General features: G+C 47.9%; 2 protein-coding genes across 3 annotated transcripts in view; both read left to right on the top strand.

The window, feature by feature from the left end:
* LOC134983315 (zinc finger protein OZF-like) overlaps positions 1-27,147 on the top strand; it is a 143,631-nt gene that overhangs the window by 19,428 nt on the left and 97,056 nt on the right. The window contains exon 2 of the mRNA XM_063949032.1: positions 448-639. Coding sequence (XP_063805102.1) covers positions 448-639 — 192 coding nt within the window. The remainder of the gene's footprint in view (positions 1-447; positions 640-27,147) is intronic.
* Positions 551-25,604, top strand: LOC134983314 (oocyte zinc finger protein XlCOF6-like). Of its 2 annotated transcripts, XM_063949030.1 has the most exons (5): positions 551-639; positions 896-974; positions 6,709-6,810; positions 6,957-7,304; positions 20,879-25,604. In XM_063949030.1, the coding sequence occupies exons 4-5, from the start codon at positions 6,986-6,988 to the stop codon at positions 22,699-22,701; spliced, it is 2,142 nt and encodes a 713-aa protein (XP_063805100.1). In that variant the 5' UTR covers positions 551-639; positions 896-974; positions 6,709-6,810; positions 6,957-6,985; the 3' UTR covers positions 22,702-25,604. The 2 variants fall into 2 exon arrangements, with proteins under 2 accessions (XP_063805100.1, XP_063805101.1); XM_063949031.1 differs by lacking the exon at positions 896-974.

The following is a 27,147-nucleotide window of genomic DNA, read 5'->3' as shown; positions in this document are numbered from 1 at the left end:
CAGAATTGGGGGCCTTATCCTGTCAACTGATTACCTCCTCCCAGTCCTACCTATTTTTGCACGTGCTCTCCCCATCTCACTCTCCACCTCTCTACAAAACTTCAAATGGGCTCTCAAGGCCCACTTCTTCACAAACCCCAGCCAATTGTCCTCCTAACCCTCTTATCCGCACTCAGTCTTCCGCTTCTATGTCACCCTGGTCTGTTGGCCCTATCTACAGTAATAATAAAGGGACATGACTGGGGAGTTGAGGGGATCTGGGAGCGTCACAGTGACATCACTTATATCTATAGTAATAATACAGGGACATGACTGGGGAGGTGAGGGGATCTGGGAGTGTCACAGTGACGTCACTTATATCTATAGTAATAATACAGGAACATGACTGGGGAGGTGAGGGGATCTGTCAGTATTTACAGTGATATTGATGTCTCCCCCATTTTGCAGGGTTGCACAGTAGTAAAGAAGACATCTGGTGAGTGTGAGACACCCAGCAGCCATAGCCGTGTGATACGTGGACTGAGCAGAACTAAGAGCCCCATCACGGTGCCTCCACCTCACTCACTGATACATGAGAGGCACAGTGACCAGAAGATCCTGGAACTCACCAACAAGATCATTCAGCTGCTGACTGGAGAGGTGACTGCTGGGAATGGGACATTATACAGTAACACCAGGGGACGTTTCTGGGTGATGACTGGAGAGGTGACTGCTGGGAATGGAACATTATACAGTAACACCAGGGGACGTGTCTGGGTGATGACTGGAGAGGTGGCTGCTGGAAATGGGACATTGTACAGTAACACCAGGGGATGTGTCTGGGTGATGAATGTATCACTGTGTGTGTCCGGTTCCTATAAGGTGTCAGGAAGTCACTGTCTATGTCTCCATGCAGGAAGGGGAGTATATAGAGGAACACAGGGGTCTGTACAAGGACGTGATGATGGAGAATCACCGACCCCTCACATCACTGGGTAAGAGGAGACTGTCATGTATTGTACAGGGGAGAGCAGGTATGGGGGCCCCTATATACACACATCCTCTGATAATCACATTTCTCTAACGTCCTAAGTGGATGCTGGGACTCCGTAAGGACCATGGGGAATAGCGGCTACCTGGTGTGCACTGGCTCCTCCCTCTATGACCCTCCTCCAGACCTTAGTTAGAATTTTGTGCCCGGCTGAGATGGATGCACACTAGGGGCTCTCCTGAGCTCCTAGAAAAGAAAGTATATTTTAGTTTTTTTTTATTTTCAGTGAGATCTGCTGGCAACAGACACACTGCTACGAGGGACTAAGGGGAGAGAAGCGAACCTACCTGCTTGCAGCTAGCTTGGGCTTCTAGGCTACTGGACACCATTAGCTCCAGAGGGATCGAACACAGGCCCAGCCTCGGTCGTCCGGTCCCGGAGCCGCGCCGCCGTCCCCCTTACAGAGCCAGAAGCAAGAAGACGTTCCTGGAAATCGGCGGCAGAAGACTTCGGTCTTCATCAAGGTAGCGCACAGCACTGCAGCTGTGCGCCATTGCTCCCCATGCACACCTCACACTCCGGTCACTGATGGGTGCAGGGCACTGGGGGGGGGGGCGCCCTGGGCAGCAATATAGAGTACCTTGCTGGCAAATAACACATAATATAGTCATAGAGACTATATATGTCTAAAATACCCCTGCCAGATATACATATAAAAAAGCGGGAGAAGTCCGCCAAAAAAGGGGCGGGGCTATCTCCCTCAGCACACTGGCGCCATTTTCCCTCACAGCTCCGCTGGAAGTATCGCTCCCAGGCTCTCCCCTGCAGTTTCAAGACTACATAGGGTAAAAAAGAGAGGGGGGGGGCACTAAATTTAGGCGCAATATATATATATATATATATATATATAAGCAGCTATTGGGAAAAATCACTCAGTTATAGTGTTAATCCCTGTGTTATATAGCGCTTTTGGTGTGTGCTGGCATACTCTCTCTCTGTCTCCCCAAAGGGCTTTTGTGGGGTCCTGTCCTCAGTCAGAGCATTCCCTGTGTGTGTGCAGTGTGTCGGTACGGCTGTGTCGACATGTTTGATGAGGAGGCTTATGTGGAGGCGGAGCAGGTGCCGATAAATGTGATGTCACCCCCTGCGGGGCCGACACCTGAATGGATGGTAATGTGGAAGGAATTACGTGATAGTGTTGACTCTTTACATAAAAGGTTTGACGACATAACAGATGTGGGACAGCCGGCTTCTCAGCTCGTGCCTGCCCAGGCGTCTCAAAAGCCATCAGGGGCTCTAAAATGCCCGCTACATCAGATGGCAGACACAGATGCAGACACGGATACCGACTCCAGTGTCGACGACGAGGAGACTACTGTACATTCCAATAGAGCCACCCGTTATATGATTGCGGCAATGAAAAATGTCTTGCACATTGCTGATGTTACCCCAGGTACCACAAAAAAGGGTATAATGTTTGGGGAGAAAAAACTACCAGTGGTTTTTCCTCCATCTGATGAATTAAATGAAGTATGTGAAGAAGCGTGGGCTTCCCCCCGATAAGAAACTGGTAATTTCTAAAAAGTTACTAATGGCGTACCCTTTCCCACCAGAGGACAGGTTACGTTGGGAGACATCCCCTAGGGTGGATAAAGCGCTCACACGTCTATCAAAGAAGGTAGCACTGCCGTCTCCGGACACGGCCGCCCTCAAGGAACCTGCTGATAGAAAGCAGGAGGCTATCCTGCAGTCTGTTTATACACACTCAGGCATTATACTGAGACCAGCTATTGCTTCGGCATGGATGTGCAGTGCTGCAGCTGTGTGGTCAGATTCCCTGTCAGAAAATATTGATACCTTAGACAGGGACACTATATTGCTAACCATAGAGCATATAAAAGACGCTGTCTTATACATGAGAGATGCACAGAGGGATATTTGCCGGCTGGCATCTAGAATAAATGCACTGTCCATTTCTGCCAGGAGGGGTTTATGGACTCGGCAGTGGACAGGGGATGCAGATTCTAAAAGGCACATGGAAGTTTTGCCTTACAAGGGTGAGGAGTTGTTTGGGGATGGTCTCTCGGACCTAGTTTCCATAGCGACAGCTGGGAAATCAGCATTTTTACCCCATGTTCCCTCACAGCACCGTATTATCAGGTACAGTCCTTTCGGCCCCAGAAAGGCAAGCGGGTTAAAGGCGCGTCCTTTCTGCCCAGAGGCAGAGTTAGAGGGAAAAAGCTGCAAAATACAGCCAGTTCCCAGGAACAAAAGTCCTCCCCCGCTTCCTCTAAGTCCACAGCATGACGCTGGGGCTCCACTAGCGGAGCCAGGTGCGGTGGGGGCCCGTCTTAAGTACTTCAGCGATCAGTGGGCTTGCTCACGGGTGGATCCCTGGATTCTACAAGTGTTGTCTCAGGGATACAAGCTGGAATTGGAGACGTCTCCCCCTCGCCGCTTCCTAAAATCTGCCTTGCCAACGACTCCCTTGGACAGGGAGGCAGTGATAGAGGCAATTCACAAGCTGTATTCGCAGCAGGTGATAGTCAAGGTACCCCTCCTTCAACAAGGAAGGGGTTACTATTCCACAATGTTTGTGGTACCGAAACCGGACGGTTCGGTCAGACCCGTTTTAAATTTGAAATCCTTGAACACGTATATAAAAAGATGCGAGTTCAAGATGGAATCGCTCAGGGCGGTTATTTCAAGCCTGGAGGAAGGGGATTACATGGTATCACTGGACATCAAGGATGCTTACCTGCATGTCCCCATTTACCCTCCTCACCAGGAGTACCTCAGATTTGTGGTACAGGACTGTCATTACCAATTCCAGACGTTGCCGTTTGGTCTGTCCACGGCACCGAGGGTATTTACCAAGGTAATGGCCGAAATGATGATACTCCTTCGAAAAAAAAAAGGAGTTATAATTATCCCGTACTTGGACGATCTCCTTATAAAGGCGAGGTCCAGGGAACAGTTGCTGATTGGAGTAGCACTAGGTCGGGAAGTGCTACAACAGCACGGCTGGATCCTGAATATTCCAAAGTCGCAGCTGGTTCCTGCAACGCGTCTATTGTTCCTGGGGATGGTTCTGGACACAGAACAGAAAAGGGTGTTTCTCCCGGAGGAGAAGGCCAAGGAGTTGTCATCGCTAGTCAGAGACCTCCTCAAACCAAAACAGGTGTCGGTGCACCACTGCACGCGAGTCCTGGGAAAGATGGTAGCTTCTTACGAAGCAATTTCGTTCGGAAGGTTCCATGCACGGATCTTTCAGTGGGATCTGTTGGACAAGTGGTCCGGATCGCATCTTCAGATGCATCTTCAGATAACCCTGTCTGCAAGGACCAGGGTGTCTCTACTGTGGTGGCTGCAGAGTGCTCATCTTCTGGAGGGCCGCAGATTCGGCATACAGGACTGGGTCCTGGTAACCACGGACGCCAGTCTTCGAGGCTGGGGAGCAGTCACACAGGGAAGACATTTCCAAGGACTATGGTCAAGCCAGGAGATGTCCCTACACATAAATATTCTGGAACTAAGAGCCATTTACAATGCCCTAAGTCAGGCAAGATCCCTGCTTCAAAGTCAGCCGGTACTGATTCAGTCAGACAACATCACGGCGGTCGCCCATGTAAACCGACAGAAGCAGGATGGCAATGGCAGAAGCCACAAGGATTCTCCGATGGGCGAAAAATCACGTGTTAGCACTGTCAGCAGTGTTCATTCTGGGAGTGGACAACTGGGAAGCAGACTTCCTCAGCAGGCACGACCTCCACCCGAGAGAGTGGGGACTTCATCCAGAAGTCTTCCGGCTGATTACAAACCGTTGGTAAAGGCCACAGGTGGACATGATGGCGTCCCACCTCAACAAAAAGCTAGAAAAATATTGCGCCAGGTCAAGGGACCCTCAGGCGATAGCGGTGGACGCTCTAGTGACACCGTGGGTGTACCGGTCGGTTTATGTGTTCCCTCCTCTTCCTCTCATACCAAAGGTGCTGAGGATAATAAGAAGGAGAAGAGTAAGAACTATACTCATTGTTCCGGATTGGCCAAGAAGAGCTTGGTACCCAGAACTTCAAGAAATGATCTCAGAGGACCCATGGTCTCTACCGCTCAGACAAGACCTGCTGCAGCAGGGGCCCTGTCTGTTCCAAGACTTACCGCGGCTGCGTTTGACGGAATGGCGGTTGAACACCGGATCCTGAAGGAAAAGGGCATTCCGGAGGAAGTCATTCCTACGCTGATCAAAGCCAGGAAGGATGTGACCGCAAAACATTATCACAGCATATGGCAAAAATATGTTGCTTGGTGTGAGGCCAGGAAGGCCCCAACGGAGGAATTTCAACTGGGTCGATTCCTGCACTTCCTACAGTCAGGGGTGACGTTGGGCCTCAAATTGGGGTCCATTAAGGTCCAGATTTCGGCTCTGTCGATTTTCTTCCAGAAAGAACTGGCTTCACTGCCTGAAGTTCAGACTTTTGTTAAAGGAGTGCTGCATATTCAGGCCCCTTTTGTGCCTCCAGTGGCACCTTGGGATCTCAACGTGGTGTTGGATTTCCTTAAGTCGCATTGGTTTGAGCCACTTAAAACCGTGGAGCTAAAATATCTCACGTGGAAAGTGGTCATGCTGTTGGCCCTGGCTTCGGCCAGGCGTGTGTCAGAATTGGCGGCTTTGTCATGTAAAAGCCCTTTTCTGATTTTCCATATGGATAGGGCGGAATTGAGGACTCGTCCCCAATTTCTTCCTAAGGTGGTTTCAGCGTTTCATTTGAACTAACCTATTGTGGTGCCTGCGGCTACTCGGGACTTGGAGGATTCCAAGTTGCTGGATGTAGTCAGGGCCCTGAAAATCTATGTTTCCAGGATAGCTAGAGTCAGGAAAACTGACTCGCTATTTATCCTGTACGCACCCAACAAGCTGGGTGCTCCTGCTTCAAAGCAGACTATTGCTCGCTGGATCTGTAGCACAATTCAGCTTGCGCATTCTGCGGCTGGACTGCCGCATCCTAGATCAGTGAAAGCCCATTCCACAAGGAAGGTGGGCTCTTCTTGGGCGGCTGCCCGAGGGGTCTCGGCTTTGCAACTTTGCCGAGCAGCTACTTGGTCGGGGTCAAACACATTTGCAAGATTCTACAAGTTTGATACCCTGGCTGAGGAGGACCTAGAGTTCGCTCATTCGGTGCTACAGAGTCATCCGCACTCTCCCGCCCGTTTGGGAGCTTTGGTATAATCCCCATGGTCCTTACGGAGTCCCAGCATCCACTTAGGACGTTAGAGAAAATAAGATATTTCTCGTAGTCCGTAGTGGATGCTGGGCGCCTATCCCAAGTGCGGATTGTCTGCAATACTTCTATATAGTTATTGTTTAACTAAAGGGTTATTGTTGAGAGCCATCTGTTGAGAGGCTCCGTTGTATTTCATACTGTTAACTGGGTATAGTATCACGATTTGTACTGTGTGATTGGTGTCTTACCCGGGATTCAAAATCCTTTCCTTATTGTGTCAGCTCTTCCGGGCACAGTATCCTAACTGAGGTCTGGAGGAGGGTCATAGAGGGAGGAGCCAGTGCACACCAGGTAGTCCTAAAGCTTTCTTTAGTTGTGCTCAGTCTCCTGCGGAGCCGCTATTCCCCATGGTCCTTACGGAGTTGCAGCATCCACTACGGACTACGAGAAATAGATTTACCGGTGAGTAAAATCTTATTATATACTCTGTACTCAGTCACTGTGTGTCTCCTTCAGATGGGTTCAGTAACAGAGATACCCCAGAGAGATGTCCCCGTCCTCTGTATTCCCAGGATTGTACAGAGTAGTATCACAGGACCCCACAGGAGGATCAGGTAGGTGGGATTTAGGGTCTCACCCAATATATTACAGTGACTGTCACTATATGATCTGTAGAGAAGCTGTGTGTCTTATACACTGATATTATACTGTTTTCTCCAAATGCCATTATAGTGTTGTGTTTTGTTTTTGTTTTTTTTAGGTAGAACGTCTGTCTGATATTAAAACAGATGATATGGAGGGAGAAGAGGAGATGTATGTGACTGATATAAAGGCAGAATATATAGAGGGAGAAGAAGAGACGTATGTGACTGATATGAAGGCAGAAGATATAGAAGGAGAAGAAGAGACGTATGTGACTGATATAAAGGCATACGATATAGAGGGAGAAGAAGAGACGTATGTGACTGATATGAAGGCAGAAGATATAGAGGGAGAAGAAGAGACGTATGTGACTGATATAAAGGCAGAAGATATAGAGGGAGAAGAAGAGACGTATGTGAGGGGTAATCAGCAGTGTAAGGAGGAGGAGATCTCTACAGATATCAGCACAGGTGAATAATAAATATTTATTACAGAAAAAAGTCACATATTCTCCTTGCTCAGTCACTACAGCAATCTCTTATCCTACACCCTCCTTTGTCAGTACAAACTAATGAGGAATATTTATTTTCCCAGTGGGGAAGTCAGGAGCCATCAGCCCCTATTATACTCCTGCTCTCCCCTCACATCATGTCACTTTCTGTTACCAGCCCAGAGATCTGACCAGTCTCCTCCCCACACTTTCTGGTGTATCTCATACATCAGGAGACATCAACTCTTATTATACTCCTGCTCTCCCACTCACATCATGTCACTGTGTGTTACCAGCCCAGAGATCTGACCAGTCTCCTCCCCACACTATCTGGTGTATCTCATACATCAGGAGCCATCAGCCCCTATTATACTCCTGCTCTCCCCTCACATCATGTCACTGTGTGTTACCAGCCCAGAGATCTGACCAGTCTCCTCCCCACACTCTCTGGTGTATCTCGTACATCAGGAGACATCAGCCCCTATTATACTTCTGCTCTCCCCCTCACATCATGTCACTGTGTTTTACCAGCCAAGAGATCTGACCAGTCTCCTCCCCACACTCTCTGGTGTATCTCATACATCAGGAGCCATCATCCCCTATTATACTCCTGCTCTCCTCCTCACATCATGTTACCAGCCCGGAGATCTGACCAGTCTCCTCCCCACACTCTCTGGTGTATCTCATACATCAGGAGCCATCAGCCCCTATTATACGCCTGCTCTCCCCTCACATCATGTCACTGTGTGTTACCAGCCCAGAGATCTGACCAGTCTCCTCCCCACACTGTCTGGTGTGTCTCATACATCAGGAGCCATCATCTCCTATTATACTCCTGCTCCCCGCTCACATCATGTCACTGTGTGTTACCAGCCCAGAGATCTGACCAGTCTCTTCCCCACACTCTCTGATGTATCTCATACATCAGGAGCCATCAGCCCCTATTATACTTCTGCTCTCCCCTCACATCATGTCACTGTGTGTTACCAGCCCAGAGATCTGACCAGTCTCCTCCCCACACTGTCTGGTGTGTCTCATACATCAGGAGCCATCATCTCCTATTATACTCCTGCTCCCCCCTCACATCATGTCACTGTGTGTTACCAGCCCAGAGATCTGACCAGTCTCCTCCCCACACTCTCTGGTGTATCTCATACATCAGGAGCCATCAGCCCCTATTATTCTAGGCTGGGGATACTGGGATGGTCTTAGGGATGGGGTGGGGTATAGATTGGGGTATAGATTGGGTCTATTGGAGCCTGGCACTTTAAGAAATCATTAGTGTGTGCTGGCTCCTCCCCTCTATGCCCCTCCTACCATACTACATTTAGAAAAATGTGCCCAAGGAGCCGGGTGCATTCTCTGGAGCTCCAGAGAGTTTTTTTCAGAATGTATTTTAGTTTTTGTTTTCAGGAAGGACGGGTTGGCACCAGTCTGCCTGCGTCGTGAGACTTAGGGGGGGGACCGGTACCAACCTCTTGAACGGTTAATAGTCCAGATCCCCGCTGACAGGACATAGCTCCTGAAAGGGGTTGTTTCGCTCACCCACAGCGGTGTGCACTCTTCCCCACAGCATGCCGCCACCCCTAATTGAGTGGTGAGTGCTAAACCGGTTCAGATGGCGGCATTAGGGCAGCGGGCACAGTGCTGCTGTTGTCCCTCTATGCAAGCATGATGACACCCAGACGTGACTGAAATCTTTTAGTCTCGCTCCCACCTGCCTGATCTCCAGGCTGAGAGGTCCACCATCATGCTGAATATTTGGAGGAAGCAGAACCTGGATTCTGTCCCTGGGAACCTGTTGGTGCAGGTTTTTTTGATCTTCCCCGACCTCCTGTATAGAAGGTGGGAGGAGGTTTGGATTTTTTAAATGTTGCGGTCCAAAAGGACTGCAGTGTAGGTGTACGATAAGATTTCCTAGCTGGGGCTGCTGCGGTGGGAAGAAATGTCTTACCCGCAGTCGCCGTGGAAATCAACGAATCCAATGCGTCCCCAAATAGTGCCTGACCTGTGAATGGCAGGTTCTCCACACTTTTCTTTGATACTGCATCCACAGTCCATTGGCGTAGCCAGAGTCCTCTGCGTGCCGAGACAGCCATGGAAGAAGCAGGCCAATGTCCTTCATGGCCTCCACCATGAAACATGCAGAATCCTGTATGTGACGTAAAAACAAGTCAATGTCACTCCTATCCATAGTATCTAAGTCCTCTAGTAATGTGCCTGACCACTTTACTATGGCTTTAGAAATCCATGCACAAGCAATAGTGGGCCTTAAAGCCACGCCTGTAGCAGTGTATAGTGATTTGAGCGTAGTCTTAATCTTGCGGTCAGCCGGCTCCTTTATGGCGGTTGAAACAGGGACAGGTAAAACCACCTTTTTAGACAGCCTAGATCAGGGGTGTCAAACTCAAATTCATCGGGGGCCGCATCAGCAGTTTGGTCCCCATCAAAGGGCCGGTTGTATCTGTAGGTCTATGTGTCCACTCTTTATTATCATAAATTAATGTCACTGCATTCAATTATTACTGTTTTTTGTAATAATGTAAGTAATAACTAGTCATCACTGCCACTGCCTCATAGCAAATAAGACATACCGGCTTATCTCCATTAATCACAAACATGTATTCACTTTCCATCTGCCCCCTTTTATAGTGCCCAGCCATCTGCCCCCTTTTATAGTGCCCAGCCATGTGCCCCCTTTTATAGTGCCCAGCCATCTGCCCCCTTTTATAGTGCCCAGCCATGTGCCCCCTTTTATAGTGCCCAGCCATCTGCCCCCTTTTATAGTGCCCAGCCATGTGCCCCCTTTTATAGTGCCCAGCCATCTGCCCCCTTTTATAGTGCCCAGCCATCTGCCCCCTTTTATAGTGCCCAGCCATCTGCCCCCTCCATTTACTTTACTTACCTTTTACTTCTTTCTTTCTTTTACTTCTTTCTTCTTGCTCCTCTCCGCGGTGTCCGCGCGCTCCTCTGATCCCTGGAGATGTCGGGCGGACGTCACGTGATGACGTCACGTCCGACACCTAGGGAGCAGTGCGGGGCAGGAAGAAGTCGGGCCAGGTCCCGGAAGGTAAGTAAATTTTTTTTTTTTTTAACTTGAGCCATTTTTTTTGCAGGCACGGAGTAAATTCATTGAAAAAAAAAAGGGGAGGCTGCAAGGCTGGCGGCGGCACCGCGGGCCATCAGACGAGGTCTGGCGGGCCGGATTTGGCCCGCGGGCCTTGTGTTTGACACCCCTGGCCTAGATACAGAAGCGTCTACTATAGGTGGATTTTCCCACTTCTTCCTATCCTCTTCAGGGAAAGGGAAAGCAATGAGAATTCTTTTAGGAATCTGGAATTTTTTCTCTGGGTTTTCCCAGGATTTCTCATACGTCCTAGAGGATGCTGGGGACTCCGTAAGGACCATGGGGTATAGACGGGATCCGCAGGAGACATGGGCACACTATAAGACTTTGAATGGGTGTGAACTGGCTCCTCCCCTTATGTCTGGCATGACATGTATACAGTGCACGGACACTGTATACGAACCCCCGCCAGCATGAACCGTTAAAATAACAGCGGGGCTGAAGCGCGCCGAGACGGGGCGTGGCTTAGCCCTCACAGCACGATACAGCGCCATTCTCTCCAACAGTCCCCGCCAAAAGCTCTGTGTACATAGCAGTGTAAACAAAGTGGGGCACAGTGATTAGTGCAATATAGAAGTATAGCACTATGTTAGATCATGGCCGTGTAGTCAGTGTGTTGTATATAAGTGTCTGTGTTTTCCCTGTCAGATACCCACTATAGCTTTTAGTACATATGTGTCGACATGTGTGAGGGCTCTGTCGCAGACAGTTATGGGAATATCTCTGTCTGCATTGCCGACTCCTGTGGTACTTGATTTAGTAAATGAAGTGTCAGCAGGTCGGTAGTGGTATTCTTTCAAAGAGTAAACATGCTATGGGAGACACAGTAGTAGGTGGGTGACCCTGTCGGCACCAACTGTCAATACTGGGTGTAAATTAACATGCTGTAACTGCCTTATACCTGTATATATATTTATATATATATATGTATGGTACGGTTTCATGGGCCTGTAGCTCAAGCACCGACATGGTAGTATTGTGGGGGTGTGATATTAAAATTATATATGTATATTTCCCTCAGACCCCTCGGGGTCGCAAGAATGTTATTTTGCCTGGTACTACTCCCTGCTGTCGACGAATACTATGTTTAATGTCGACTATAAGGTTTCCTGTTAGATCCACAACTGGGGCATTCAGTACATGGTCATACACATTCAGAACACATTAATGTCAGTAGGGACCCGATGGTTCCAGACAATCCGCTAATATGTATGGTGTATATATATATATATATATATATGTAGGATATGTGTATTACAATATGTATATTCATATTATGATTTCTAATGAGTGCTGAAGTTAAAGTATTCCTTCTCATGTGCTGGTCGCTCTGTTGATAAAGCTCTAGGTCGGCCGTGACAAGTTGGTCTCAGATCCTCCCAAGGTTTATTATTTTCCCGCTGCGGATTGAATACTGTGAAAGTCAACTCCTGGTCTGCACGGGGCCCTGTCTCAAAGGATCGTATACAGGAAGCTAAGTGATATTTTATTTCTATGCTTTGGAGTTATTTGCATTACATGCACATGGGGGAGTGTTTGTATTCGGAAAGGCATCCGATAGAATTACCCTAAAGACAGAGGGGATGTTTCTTATGTTGGTTCCTCTCTATAACATTGCGGCAGGCAGGTGTGCGACTGCAGGAGGTGTGGCCGGGGGAATGCTAAGGCTGACTCCGAGAGATACTGGAGTTTTCCCTGGGACGGTGTACCGCTGTTTGGGGAGGCCTCAGTTTAGTCAATGTTGGTGGATACCACTGGTAAGTCTAACTTCGTGAGTTAGATTCCCTCACAACGGTTGGTGACGCATTCTGATGTGGGATGCAGTCATTTTAACCGGTTCAATACCGTTCTTTTTTTCCCTTTCGGTGCAGACAGTGGAAGGTGAAAAGTAAGAGTTCTGCAGCCTTGTTAGGTTCGCAGAAGTGGATGTCGTTTTCTGTTTCTACCACATCCACCGCATGTCGCTGGGTCTATCTGGCTGGAGCCCACTCTGGTGGGAACTCGTCCAATACTCTTCAGTCAGTCCGGGAATGGACTTGGACCTGTGAGTTAATAATGGAATCCAAAGGGGGACATCCTGGAGTTTACAGATGGTTTCCCTCACTGATTTTTAAAGTAGATCTTACCGATTCCCCTCTGAAAGGGGAGGTAGTACGTGACGCCATACCAGAGTTGCGTCAGGTTCAGGGCATTGTCCTGCTGTCCCTGTTAAAAAAAAAAAGAAAGAAAACCAAGATTTCTACTTACGAAGTTGAACTACAGGATGGAATCTCTCAGGCCAGGGAGCTCCAGCATGTAAAGGTAGAAAAGGGTTTAGATGAATTTTTCTCCGCATTCAGCTTACCTGGGTTGATGTCCAGGATTGTCTTTGCCATTTCACCGGAGTGATGGCAGTATGATGGGTTTCTTTCAGCAGTAGGAGCCATTGTTATTCTGTACTCAGACGCTCTCCGGATTAAGGCGAGGTCAAGAAACAAGTGGTGCAAATCGTTGTTTCTCTCTGACTGTTCTTCAACACAGGGGAAGGCTGTTGTTCCCAATGACGGAGATGTCGGAGGTGGGTATCAGAGTAGATACTGAACGGTTGAAGTTCTGTGTGTTCCTGTGGAAAGAGGTCTGAGGATCCGGAGTCGGATCAGATTTGCAGTGACAATCCATCAATATGTTCCGTTGATGAAGAAGATGGGAGCGGCCTAAGAGGTCTTTTCGGTGAGCAGGTCAAATGCCAGAGTGGTTTTCACGGGGCCAGTCGGAAATGTGGTCCGGATCTCACCTGCACAGGCCAGGATATCGCTCCTGTGGTGTCTGCTCAGTTCTCACCTCCTAGAGGGATGAAGGTTCAGAATCCAGGATGAGATCCTGGTCTCCATGCATGCAGATCTCCGAGACTGGGGAGCAGTCCTTGCAAGGGAAGTATTTCCAGAGGAAAAGGTCAAGCTGGGAAGTTTGTCTGCAATAAGCTTTCTTGAATTAAGAGCTATTTCTCTGACGTCCTAGTGGATGCTGGGACTCCGTAAGGACCATGGGGAACAGCGGCTCCGCAGGAGACAGGGCACAAAACAAAAGCTTAAGGATCAGGTGGTGTGCACTGGCTCCTCCCCCTATGACCCTCCTCCAAGCCTCAGTTAGATTTTTGTGCCCGGCCGAGAAGGGTGCAATCTAGGTGGCTCTCCTGAGCTGCTTAGAATAAAAGTTTAGTTTAGGTTTTTTTATTTTCAGTGAGTCCTGCTGGCAACAGGCTCACTGCATCGTGGGACTAAGGGGAGAAGAAACGGACTCACCTGAGTGCAGAGTGGATCGGGTTTCTTAGGCTACTGGACATTAGCTCCAGAGGGACGATCACAGGTTCAGCCTGGATGGGTCACCGGAGCCGCGCCGCCGTCCCCCTTACAGAGCCAGAAGAGACGAAGAGGTCCGGTGAAATCGGCGGCAGAAGACATCCTGTCTTCAGTCTAAGGTAGCGCACAGCACCGCAGCTGTGCGCCATTGCTCTCAGCACACTTCACACTCCGGTCACTGAGGGTGCAGGGCGCTGGGGGGGAGCGCCCTGAGACGCAATATAACAGTATATACCTTAGGTGGCAAAAATGGATACCTGGGCTATATGGATGTATTTTAATCCCCTGCCATTTTTACACAAAAAAGCGGGAGATAAGGACGTCGTGAAGGGGCGGAGCCTATCTCCTCAGCACACAAGCGCCATTTTCCCTCACAGCTCCGCTGGAAGGACGGCTCCCTGACTCTCCCCTGCAGTCCTGCTTCAGAATCAGGGTAAAAAAGAGAAGGGGGGGCATTTTTGGCAGCAAATAACGATAATAACAGCAGCTATAAGGGAATAACACTTATATAAGGTTATCCCTGTATATATATATAGCGCTGGGTGTGTGCTGGCAGACTCTCCCTCTGTCTCTCCAAAGGGCTAAGTGGGGTCCTGTCCTCTATCAGAGCATTCCCGGTGTGTGTGCTGTGTGTCGGTACGCGTGTGTCGACATGTATGAGGAGGAAAATGATGTGGAGGCGGAGCAGTTGCCTGTGTTGGTGATGTCACCCCCTAGGGAGTCGACACCTGACTGGATGATTGTATTTAAACAATTAAGTGATAATGTCAGCAATTTGCAAAAAACTGTTGACGACATGAGACAGCCGGCAAATCAATTAGTGCCTGTCCAGGCGTCTCAGACACCGTCAGGGGCGCTAAAACGCCCGTTACCTCAGTGGGTCGACCCAGACCCTGACACAGATACTGAGTCTAGTGTCGACGGTGACGAGACAAACGTAATGTCCAGTAGGGCCACACGTTACATGATCACGGCAATGAAAGAGGCATTGAACCTTTCTGACACTACAAGTACCACAAAGAAGGGTATTATGTGGGGTGAGAAAAAACTACCAATAGTTTTTCCTGAGTCAGAGGAAATAAATGAGGTGTGTGAAAAAGCGTGGGTTTCCCCCGATAAAAAACAGCTAATTTCTAAAAAAATTATTAGCATTATATCCCTTCCCGCCAGAGGTTAGGGCGCGTTGGGAAACACCCCCTAGGGTAGATAAGGTGCTCACACGTTTATCTAAACAAGTAGCGTTACCGTCTCCTGATACGGCCACCCTCAAAGAACCAGCTGATAGAAGGCTGGAAAATATCCTAAAAAGTATATACACACATACTGGTGTTATACTGCGACCAGCAATCGCCTCAGCCTGGATGTGCAGTGCTGTAGTCGCATGGTCGGATTCCCTGACTGAGAATATTGATACCCTGGATAGGGACAATATTTTGTTAACTATAGAACATTTAAAGGATGCATTACTATATATGCGTGATGCACAGAGGGATATTTGCACCCTGGCATCAAGAGTAAGTGCTATGTCCATCTCTGCCAGAAGAGCGTTATGGACGCGACAGTGGTCAGGGGATGCGGATTCCAAACGGCACATGGAAGTATTGCCGTATAAAGGGGAGGAGTTATTTGGGGCTGGTCTATCGGACCTGGTGGCCACGGCAACGGCTGGAAAATCCAAGTTTTTACCCCAGATCACTCCACATCAGCAGAAAAAGACACCGTCTTTTCAAACTCAGTCCTTTCGTTCCCATAAGTACAAGCGAGCAAAAGGCCACTCTTTTCTGCCCCGGGGCAGAGGAAGAGGAAAAAGACTGCACCATGCAGCCGCTTCACAGGAGCAGAAGCCCTCCCCTGCTTCTGCCAAGTCTTCAGCATGACGCTGGGGCTTTACAAGCAGACTCAGATATGGTGGGGGCCCGTCTCAAGAATTTCAACGCGCAGTGGGCTCACTCGCAAGTGGATCCCTGGATTCTACAGGTAGTATCGCAAGGGTACAAACTGGAATTCGAGGCGTTTCCCCCTCGTCGGTTCCTGAAGTCTGCTTTACCAAAGTCTCCCTCCGACAGGGAGGCAGTTTTGGAAGCCATTCACAAGCTGTATTCCCAGCAGGTGATAATCAAGGTACCCCTCCTGCAACAAGGAAAGGGGTATTATTCCACGCTGTTTGTGGTACCGAAGCCGGACGGCTCGGTGAGACCAATTTTAAATCTGAAATCCTTGAACACTTACATAAAAAGGTTCAAATTCAAGATGGAGTCACTCAGAGCAGTGATAGCGAACCTGGAAGAAGGGGACTATATGGTGTCTCTGGACATCAAAGATGCTTATCTCCACGTCCCAATATACCCTTCTCACCAAGGGTACCTCAGGTTTGTAGTACAAAACTGTCATTATCAGTTTCAGACGCTGCCGTTTGGATTGTCCACGGCACCTCGGGTCTTTACCAAGGTAATGGCCGAAATGATGATTCTTCTACGAAGAAAAGGCATTTTAATTATCCCTTACTTGGACGATCTCCTGATAAGGGCAAGATCCAGGGAACAGTTAGAAGTCGGAGTAGCACTATCTCAGGTAGTGTTACGTCAGCACGGGTGGATTCTAAATATTCCAAAATCGCAGCTGATTCCAACGACACGTCTACTGTTCCTAGGAATGATTCTGGACACAGTCCAGAAGAAGGTGTTTCTCCCGGAGGAGAAGGCCAGGGAGTTATCCGAGCTAGTCAGGAACCTCCTAAAACCAGGCCAGGTCTCAGTGCATCAGTGCACGAGGGTCCTGGGAAAAATGGTGGCTTCTTACGAAGCGATTCCATTCGGAAGATTCCATGCAAGAACATTTCAGTGGGATCTACTGGACAAATGGTCCGGATCGCATCTGCAGATGCATCAGCGGATAACCCTGTCGCCAAGGACAAGGGTGTCTCTCCTGTGGTGGCTGCAGAGTGCTCATCTACTAGAGGGCCGCAGATTTGGCATTCAGGATTGGATCCTGGTAACCACGGATGCCAGCCTGAGAGGCTGGGGAGCAGTCACACAGGGAAGGAATTTCCAGGGCTTGTGGTCAAGCATGGAAACATCTCTTCATATAAACATTCTGGAACTAAGGGCCATTTACAATGCCCTAAGTCAAGCAAAACCTCTGCTTCAGGGTCAGGCGGTGTTGATCCAATCGGACAACATCACGTCAGTCGCCCACGTAAACAGACAGGGCGGCACGAGAAGCAGGAGGGCAATGGCAGAAGCTGCAAGGATTCTTCGCTGGGCGGAAAATCATGTGATAGCACTGTCAGCAGTGTTCATTCCGGGAGTGGACAACTGGGAAGCAGACTTCCTCAGCAGACACGACCTTCACCCGGGAGAGTGGGGACTTCACCCAGAAGTCTTCCACCTGATTGTAAACCGTTGGGAAAAACCAAAGGTGGACATGATGGCGTCACGTCTAAACAAAAAACTGGACAGATATTGCGCCAGGTCAAGGGACCCTCAGGCAATAGCAGTGGACGCTCTGGTAACGCCGTGGGTGTACCAGTCAGTGTATGTGTTCCCTCCTCTGCCTCTCATTCCAAAAGTACTGAGAATCATAAGAAGGAGAGGAGTAAGAACTATACTCGTGGTCCCGGATTGGCCAAGAAGGACTTGGTACCCGGAACTTCAAGAGATGCTCACGGACGAACCGTGGCCTCTACCTCTAAGACAGGACCTGCTACTGCAGGGGCCTTGTCTGTTTCAAGACTTACCGCGGCTGCGTTTGACGGCATGGCGGTTGAACGCCGGATCCTAAGGGAAAAAGGCATTCCAGAAGAAGTCATTCCTACTCTGGTCAAAGCCAGGAAGGACGTAACCGCAAAACATTATCACCGCATTTGGCGTAAATATGTTGCGTGGTGTGAGGCCAAGAGGGCCGCTACAGAGGAATTTCAACTGGGTCGTTTCCTTCATTTCCTGCAAACAGGACTGTCTATGGGCCTAAAATTAGGGTCCATTAAGGTTCAAATTTCGGCCCTGTCGATTTTCTTCCAAAAAGAACTGGCTTCAGTACCTGAAGTTCAGACATTTGTAAAAGGGGTGCTGCACATACAGCCTCCTTTTGTGCCTCCAGTGGCACCTTGGGATCTCAATGTGGTGTTGAGTTTTCTAAAGTCACATTGGTTTGAACCACTTTCCACTGTGGACTTAAAATATCTCACATGGAAGGTGTCGATGCTGTTAGCCTTGGCTTCAGCCAGGCGTGTGTCAGAATTGGCGGCTTTATCATATAAAAGCCCTTACTTAATTTTTCATTCTGACAGGGCGGAATTGAGGACTCGTCCTCAATTTCTACCTAAGGTGGTTTCTGCATTTCACATGAACCAACCTATTGTGGTACCTGCGGCTACCAGGGACTTAGAGGACTCTAAGTTGCTTGACGTTGTCAGGGCCTTGAAAATATATGTTTCCAGGACGGCTGGAGTCAGAAAATCTGACTCGCTGTTTATCCTGTATGCACCCAACAAACTGGGTGCTCCTGCTTCTAAGCAGACGATTGCTCGTTGGATTTGTAGTACAATTCAGCTTGCACATTCTGTGGCAGGATTGCCACAGCCAAAATCGGTAAAAGCCCATTCCACAAGGAAAGTGGGCTCATCTTGGGCGGCTGCCCGAGGGGTCTCGGCTTTACAACTTTGCCGAGCAGCTACTTGGTCAGGGGCAAACACGTTTGCTAAATTCTACAAATTTGATACCCTGGCTGAGGAGGACCTGGAGTTCTCTCATTCGGTGCTGCAGAGTCATCCGCACTCTCCCGCCCGTTTGGGAGCTTTGGTATAATCCCCATGGTCCTTACGGAGTCCCAGCATCCACTAGGACGTCAGAGAAAATAAGATTTTACTTACCGATAAATCTATTTCTCATAGTCCGTAGTGGATGCTGGGCGCCCATCCCTAGTGCGGATTGTCTGCAATACTTGTATATAGTTATTGTTACAAAAATTCGGGTTATTATTGTTGTGAGCCATCTTTTCAGAGGCTCCCTTGCGTTTATCATACTGTTAACTGGGTTCAGATCACAAGTTGTACGGTGTGATTGGTGTGGCTGGTATGAGTCTTACCCGGGATTCAATATCCTTCCTTATTATGTACGCTCGTCCGGGCACAGTATCCTAACTGAGGCTTGGAGGAGGGTCATAGGGGGAGGAGCCAGTGCACACCACCTGATCCTTAAGCTTTTGTTTTGTGCCCTGTCTCCTGCGGAGCCGCTGTTCCCCATGGTCCTTACGGAGTCCCAGCATCCACTACGGACTATGAGAAATAGATTTATCGGTAAGTAAAATCTTATTTTTCAATGAACATATGCTTCGTGATCTGCCCGTGTTAATTCTGTCGGACGACTTCACAGCAGTGGTGTAAGTAAGCCGCTAGGGCGGAACAAGGAGCAAAGCGGCAATGGCAGAAGCCGAAAAAGTTTTCAGCTGGGTGGAAAGACTGGTAAACGCTATATTAGCAGTCTTCGTTCCGGATGTGAACGACAGAGAAATAGATTCCTTTGACGGGATTGCCGTTACCAAATTCGGTAGAGGCCCATTCCACTAGGAAGGTGGGCTCTTCTTGGGCGGCTACCCGAGGCATCTCGGCATTACAGTTGTGTCGAGCAGCTACTTGGTCGGGTTCAAACACTTTTGCAAAATTCTACAAGTTTGATACCCTGGCTGATGAGGACCTCGTGTTTGCTCAATCGGTGCTGCAGAGTCATCCGCACTCTCCCGCCCGTTTGGGAGCTTTGGTATAAACCCCATGATCCTTACGGAGTCCCCAGCATCCTTTAGGACGTAAGAGAAAATAAGATTTTAAACCTACCGGTAAATCTATTTCTCCTAGACCGTAGAGGATGCTGGGCGCCCGTCCAAGTGCGGACTATTTCTGCAAGACTTGTATATAGTTGTTGCTTACATAAGGGTTATGTTACAGTTGGAATCGGTCTTTGACTGATGCTGTTTTTGTTCATACTGTTAACTGGTTGCGTATATTCCAGGTTATACGGTGTGTTTGGTGTGGGCTGGTATGAATCTTGCCCTTAGATTAACAAAATCCTTTCCTCATATTGTCCATCTCCCCTGGGCATTTTCTCTAACTGAGGTCTGGAGGAGGGGCATAGAGGGAGGAGCCAGTGCACACCCATACTAAAAGTTCTTTATAGTGCCCATGTCTCCTGCTGAGCCCGTCTATACCCCATGGTCCTTTACGGAGTCCCCAGCATCATCTACGGACTAGGAGAAAAAGATTTACCGGTTTAAAATCTTATTTTTATATACTAACGGGTGACAGGTGTGGTACATCCCTGCAAAGGCAGATCCAATCTCTTTCTCATCAGACTCTGCTGTCTTCCCTGCACTCTATCTCAGATGTTCACTGCTGCCAGTATGTAATTCTCTGTATCATACTTACCGTACACACATCATCCTTATTACTATTGAGAGAATAGAGGTAAGACACTGATGATGGGGGTGTAACAGTGGATTATAACCTAGCAGATGATGATGATGATTGCAGGGTATTATATGGTGTATTGCATGTAAAGTACCTTGTTCCACATCTACTCTGCTGTAGCAATATACCTTATATAAGGGTGAGTAACACTTGTACAGGCTTACCAGCATATGAGCACACACATAAAGGAATGCTACCTTACCAATGCTTCCAGGAGTAACGTTAGGAGACATTTCTCTGATCCATCAGCTCATATGACTGATGTTATTGTTCATCTAGAATCTCCAATTCATACGATATGTTCCCCATCCATTGTTTTACATTGGTGCTGACATAGGACATGGCGAGTGACTACATCTCCATTTATACTTCATGGTTAGTTACCAGTACAAGAGAGAGATATATCTAAGTCTTATTATAATATTACATTTGTTATTGTGAGTGTTCTCAGTAGGGTGGACACAATGATAGTCTGAGACACAATATTATAAAGCCTTCATTAAAAGTTATGTTTTATTATACACACACATTTACAATTAAGTGTCCCAGAGAGTCGTCTTCTCCTATTGTTTACAAGATTAATATTGTTACAGAAAATGTCACGTTTCCATAATGTATTTTATTTCCAGAAGATGGACACACAAGCAGGAATATCTCAGAAGGACATCTAATGTTATCCCCGGATTGTGACATAAAAGATAATGACAGTAGACAGGATTCTCCAGGAGCAAACCCCATTACCCCAATTATACATCCAGCTCTATCAGCTGGTCCCTCTGATCCTGGGAAATGTTCTCCTGATCACTCTGATATTGGTGCATCTGTTACAGCTCGGAGAGTAGATACAGTGTTTCCGTGTTCTATAGATGCCAAATGTTTTACACAGAACACAAAGCTTATTACCCATCAGCCAGCTAAGGCAGGGGAGAGGCCATTTCCATGTTCTGAGTGTGGGAAATGTTTTACATACAAATCAGCTCTTGTTACACATCAGAGAAGACACACAGGTGAGAAGCCATTTCCATGTTCTGACTGTGGAAAATGTTTTGCATGGAAATCACAACTTGTTACACATCAGCAAAGTCACACAGGTGAGAAACCATTTCCATGTTCTGAGTGTGGGAAATGTTTTACATGGAAATCACAACTTGTTACACATCAGCAAAGTCACACAGGTGAGAAACCATTTCCATGTTCTGAGTGTGGGAAATGTTTTACATGGAAATCACAACTTGTTACACATCAGCAAAGTCACACAGGTGAGAAGCCATTTTCATGTCCTGAGTGTGGGAAATGTTTTGCACAGAAATCAGATCTTGTTAAACATCAGAGAAGTCACACAGGTGAGAAGCCTTTTTCTTGCTCTGAGTGTGGGAAATGTTTTACACGGAAATCACAACTTGTTACACATCAGCAAAGTCACACAGGTGAGAATCCATTTCCATGCTCTGAGTGTGGGAAAGGTTTTGCACAGAAATCAGATCTTGTTAAACATCAGCGAAGTCACACAGGCGAGAATCCATTTCCATGCTCTGAGTGTGGGAAAGGTTTTGCACACACATCAGCTCTTCTTATACATCACAGAAGTCACACTGGTGAGAAGCCATTTCCATGTTCTGAGTGTGGGAAATGCTTTGCACAAAAATCAGATCTTGTTAAACATCAGAGAAGTCACACAGGTGAGAAGCCTTTTTCTTGCTCTGAGTGTGGGAAATGTTTTACACGGAAATCACAACTTGTTATACATCAGATAAGTCACACAGATGAGAATCCATTTACATGCCCTGAATGTGGGAAATGTTTTGTACACAAATCAGATCTTATTAGTCATAAAAGAAGTCACACAGGTGAGAATCCAATTACTTGCTCTGAGTGTGGGAAATGTTTTACATGGAAATCACAACTTGTTATACATCAGAGAAGTCACACAGGTGAGAAGCCATTTCCATGTTCTGAGTGTGGGAAATGTTTTGCATACAAATCAGATCTTGTTAAACATCAGAGAAGTCACACAGGTGCAAAGCCATTTCCATGTTCTGAGTGCGGGAAATGTTTTACACAGAAATCACATCTTGTTAGACATCAGCAAAGTCACACAGGTGAGAATCCATTTCCATGCTCTGAGTGTGGGAAATGTTTTTCACACAAATCAGCTCTTGTTATACATCACAGAAGTCACACAGGTGAGAAGCCTTTTTCTTGCTCTGAGTGTGGGAAATGTTTTACACGGAAATCACAACTTGTTACACATCAGAGAAGTCACACAGGTGAGAACCCATTTCCATGTTCTGAGTGTGGGAAATGTTTTGCACAAAAATCAGATCTTGTTATACATCACAGAAGTCACACAGGTGAGAAGCCTTTTTCTTGCTCTGAGTGTGGGAAATGTTTTACACGGAAATCACAACTTGTTACACATCAGAGAAGTCACACAGGTGAGAAGCCATTTTAATCTTCTGGAGTATACTTATCATTGCCATGCGTTGTTCTTCAAGGTTCTTATCCTATCTCCTATGCTTTTTGCAATAATACATGCTACCGCAGGGTGAAATAATCAGATGTCATGCCCTCATCTACCACTGCTATGCAGATCTGTCTTTTGCTCCGGGTACTGAGAACCCAGTACCAATCCTAAATGTCTAGCTGATCTCCAAGTGTGGGTGATGCCAGTTGGCTGTGACTAGGTCCTGGTGAAACAGGTCCTTATGATAGAAGCTCACCAATAAAGGGGAGGACTACAGCTCAACTTTGCGAACCAACCAGGCTTTGCGCTTGGGGGTTCAGAGTTACAAAATGCTGATATGGGAGTCATTCCGATTTCGTTTGTTGACGATTTTCGCTATGCTGCAATTAGTTGCAAATTGCGCATGCGGAAGGCACGCAGGGCGCATGCGCTTAGTTATTTAACACAGAACTAAGCAGTTTTGCTGTGACTTCTGCTGCGCTTTTCAGTCGCACTGGTGTTCGGTAAATGATTGATAGGAAAGGGGCGTTTCTGGGCGGCAAGTCTGCGTTTTTCCGGCGCTTGCAAAAAAACACATACGTTTCAGGGAAAAACGCGGGCCGAATGCAGGGCGTGTTTGTGACGTCAAACCAGGAACTAAACAGACTGAGCTGATCGCAATTCCTGAGTAGGTCCACAGCTACTCAGAAACTGCAAAGAATTATTTAGTAGCAATTCTGCTAATCTTTTGTTTGTAATTCTGCTAAGCTAAGATACACTCCCAGAGGGCGGCGGCCTAGCGTGTGCAATGCTGCTAAAAGCAGCTAGCAAGCGAACAACTCGGAATGAGGGCCCATGTGCGGAATCTTGGTGTCCTGGGTGGTGGAGTGACACTTAGACATCAGGTATCAGCTACAATCAGTTCCTCATGTGTGGACCATAGCCAAACTCCAGCACTTATTTCCCTCAGAAGATCTACCTAGTCATACATGTACTTGTATTATCCCACTTTGGGGGTCATTCTGACCTGATCGCTCACTGCAGTTTGTCGCAGCGATCGGGTCGGAACTGCGCCGGCGCATGCCAGTCATCGTTGCCTAGCGATCGCCTCTGAGACAGAGGGAGGGGAATGGACGGTGGCCAACGCAGGCGTGGCTGGACCGTTGGGGGTGCGGGCCATGGCGGCAGTGAAGAACAACTCCCGGCCAGCCGCAGGAGCTGCACTGGTTGGGAGTTACTCCAGAAATATAAAAGCATCGCCGCTGTGTGATGCTTTTGTATTTGGGGAGGGGAGGCACTGACCTGCAGGGCGGACTAGCCCTGTGCTGGGTGTTTCCCCCGCATGTCAGGGAAGATGATTGTAGCTACGATCAACTCAGATAGCTCATAGCTACGATCAACTCGGAATGACCCCCATAGACTACTGCAATGTCCTCTGCCTGGGTCTCCCAGCAGAAGAATTGCACCACTTGTAGCTTGTACAGAATGTAACAGCCAGTCTGTTACCTAACCAGCCCGTTCCTGCCACATAACACCCATTCTCTACTCCCTCCACCGGCTGCCTGTAAGATGGTGACTCTGGGCCTAATTCAGGTTGGATCGCAGTGTGTGATAGAACTGGAATTATTCCAAAAAAAGTTGTGGGCGCATCCACTGCGCCCATCCTGTGCATGCTCCCACCTTTTCCACTCCCACAGGCAGTTACTGGTGTGGGTGGGCAATGCTCCATTTCCAGGGAGGAGGCAGTGTGGCGCGAATGGAGGGCAGAGGCGGACAAATTGGCATGATCACGGTGGCTGTGTGACATCACGTGCAGCTGCCATGATTGAGAAGAATGCGGTGTGCCTCCTGCAGGTGCAGCTAAGCTGCAGCAGCAGGAGGCTTCACTAACTTCTACGATGAAGCAGAAATTGTGAGGCAATCGCATTTTCTGCTTCATCAAGGAGGAGGCGGCGGTCAGCATGTTGGGTGGCTTTGCTCTGCGATGGGCGGCCCCCAGCATGCTAGGAAAAGGATTGCTAATTCTGCTAATTAGCAGCATCTGCAATCCCTACTGAATTAGGCCCTCTATTAAATAATCTTACTGACTCTCCCAGCCTTGCATGACCATGGTACCAGAAGCAGCTTCTGCCTCCTTACGGCCCTGGTTACTTCCATCTGTTGATGAAGGACTTAGCAGTACCATAAATTCCCAAGCAGTGCTTAGATGTCAGGGGAGACAGGGCGGGTGGCAGTAGTGCAGTAGCGGGGGCTGCTGACGGCAGTGTCTAAATGGGTAATATTGTCCCCATGCAGCGCTGAGGATGGAGACAGGGCGGGTGGCAGTAGTGAGAGCTGCTGGAGGCAGTGTCTATGTGGGTAAACATCCGCAAGCAGGGCTGAGGTGTCAGAGCAGGGAGACAGGGCAGGGGGCAGTAGTGGGAGCTGCTGGAGGAAGTGTATTTGGGTCCCTATCTAATTACATCCTCTGTAGAGTATTCATAACATCACATATCTTGTCTTTCGTTAGTCTCACACCCTCCTGACACTTGGATAACTTTGTGGGGTATCATCATACAACCCATTAAGAACCTAGCAATCTGGTGGACCATTATGCAATAGGTAGCATCTATCCTTGTGTGTCTATGCCTATTTCCCTATAGATTGTAAGCTTGCGAGCAGGGCCTTTCTACCTCTATGTCTGTCTATTTTTACCCAGTTTTGTTCTATTACTGTTGTTCTAATTGTAAAGTGCAACGGAATATGCTGCGCTATATAAGAAACTGTTAATAAATAAATAAATAAATGTTCCTAAGAAGGGCTGAGGTGTCAGAGTGGGGAGACAGGGCAGGTGGCAGTAATAGGGGGAGACAGGGCAGTGGCAGTAGTGGTAGGGAGACAGGTTGGTGGCAGTAGTAGGGGGAGACAGGGCAGGTGGCAGTAGGGGGAGACAGGGCAGGTGGCAGTAGTGGGGGGAGACAGGGCAGTGGCAGTAGTGGGGGGGAGACAGGACAGTGGCAGTAGTGGGGGGGAGACAGGACAGTGGCAGTAGTGGCTGGGAGACAGGGTGGATGGCCGCAGTGCAGTACCAGGGGCTGCTGGAGGCAGTAAAGAGGTGTATGTGTTCCACACAGAACCAGTTGATAATTAGACTTAATGATGATTATGCTTCTTTATTTCTAATTAATCCCTTGTATGTGTTACTGTTATTTGCTGTGTCAGCCTTTATGTGTGTTCTGTGTAATAATCCTGAAAGTAGTGCTGCTACCGATCTCATATCATTTGTAGTAGCTTGGAAAAGATGAGATAGGAGGTGCACTCTGGAAGCTTATAGGGGGTTAGTCAGAGATGATCGCAGATGTAACATCACACAGCCCCTGGAAAATGGTCCTGGCCCGCCCGCGTTCACCCCTCAGGGATGCAGCCACAATGAGTGTGTCTGCGCGGCCGCTGTGCATGTGCATTTTGCCACCACCAGTAAACGGCTGTGGGCCGCTATTGCGGCTGGGTCTGAATGGCCCCCATAGGCTGTTGTGCAGAGTAAAGTATTTTTTAAGTTTAAAATATAGGCAAAAATCTGTGTATTAAAGATATGAAATAAAGTCATTTAAAATCAAAAGATTTCCGGTGCAATTTTGGCTATGTCCGATGTTGACAGCACATTTGAATAGTGGGATGATATTACGGGGGGAAGGGGAGTCTCTGTGTAATTAAATAGTTTTATCATTTGTTGGTTTTAAATAAATGTCTACTCAAATGTTTTGGGTTTTTTTTTTTACTTGTAGGGGAATTAGGGTTGTTGTATTTAAAAAAAAAACTTACCTGACCCTTGCCTGGAAATGTCCATGTATGAAGGTATGGGAGATACCTGCTGCAGTCCCTTCTACTTACATTTGGGGGATCCGTATTTTGGGGGGAATTAGCAGCAAATAGTTAATGATACATTGGCTCCATAACGTCTCGCTGACCCTCTGATTTTTACAAAAATATGTTACACAAAATGACATTTACATTAACAACCATTTGTCACAACTGAGGGCTGAGGCTGACCTGGGGAAGCCTCAGATGTAGGGGCTGACGTGTAAGTGAACCGGGGAGGTAGTATCGGGTTCTTTGACATACAGGAGTACTATTACCCGTTGCCCGAAGGCGTGACCACGACAATGAAGTTGTAAAAGGTAAAGTCAGTTTTATTGAACACACAGCTTAAAGACACCTTTGATATGCAAAACATCACAGGAGATGTGCAATGGTAAGTTACAGGCCAGTTCCCAGAAGTGCAGGGTAATTAGTGCTGTGGCTTGCAGAACAGATATTACAGAGTCCTTGCTAGAACTGGAGATGGTAAGTCCATATGCCACAGCTAATCGCTGAGTAGAGGTATGAACTGGTACTGCCCAGCAGATGGTGCACAGAGGCTGGAGTAACAGAGATGCACAGCAGTAGATGGTACTTGGTAATTTGCAGAGAGTGCTG

This window comes from Pseudophryne corroboree (genome assembly GCF_028390025.1).
Source record: "Pseudophryne corroboree isolate aPseCor3 chromosome 3 unlocalized genomic scaffold, aPseCor3.hap2 SUPER_3_unloc_12, whole genome shotgun sequence".
NCBI classification, from domain to species: Eukaryota; Metazoa; Chordata; class Amphibia; order Anura; family Myobatrachidae; genus Pseudophryne; species Pseudophryne corroboree.
The sequence above is the reverse complement of the archived record's forward strand: the minus strand, read 5'-3'. Positions and strand labels throughout refer to the sequence as shown.

What these genes read in the sequence shown, in the direction of transcription:
- LOC134983314 (XM_063949031.1), top strand. Translation starts at nt 6,986, where the DNA reads ATGGAGGGAGAAGAGGAGATGTATGTGACTGATATAAAGGCAGAATAT. An exon ending in CTCTACAGATATCAGCACAG is followed by an intron (nt 7,305 to 20,878) that starts GTGAATAATAAA and finishes TTTTATTTCCAG; the next exon opens with AAGATGGACACACAAGCAGG.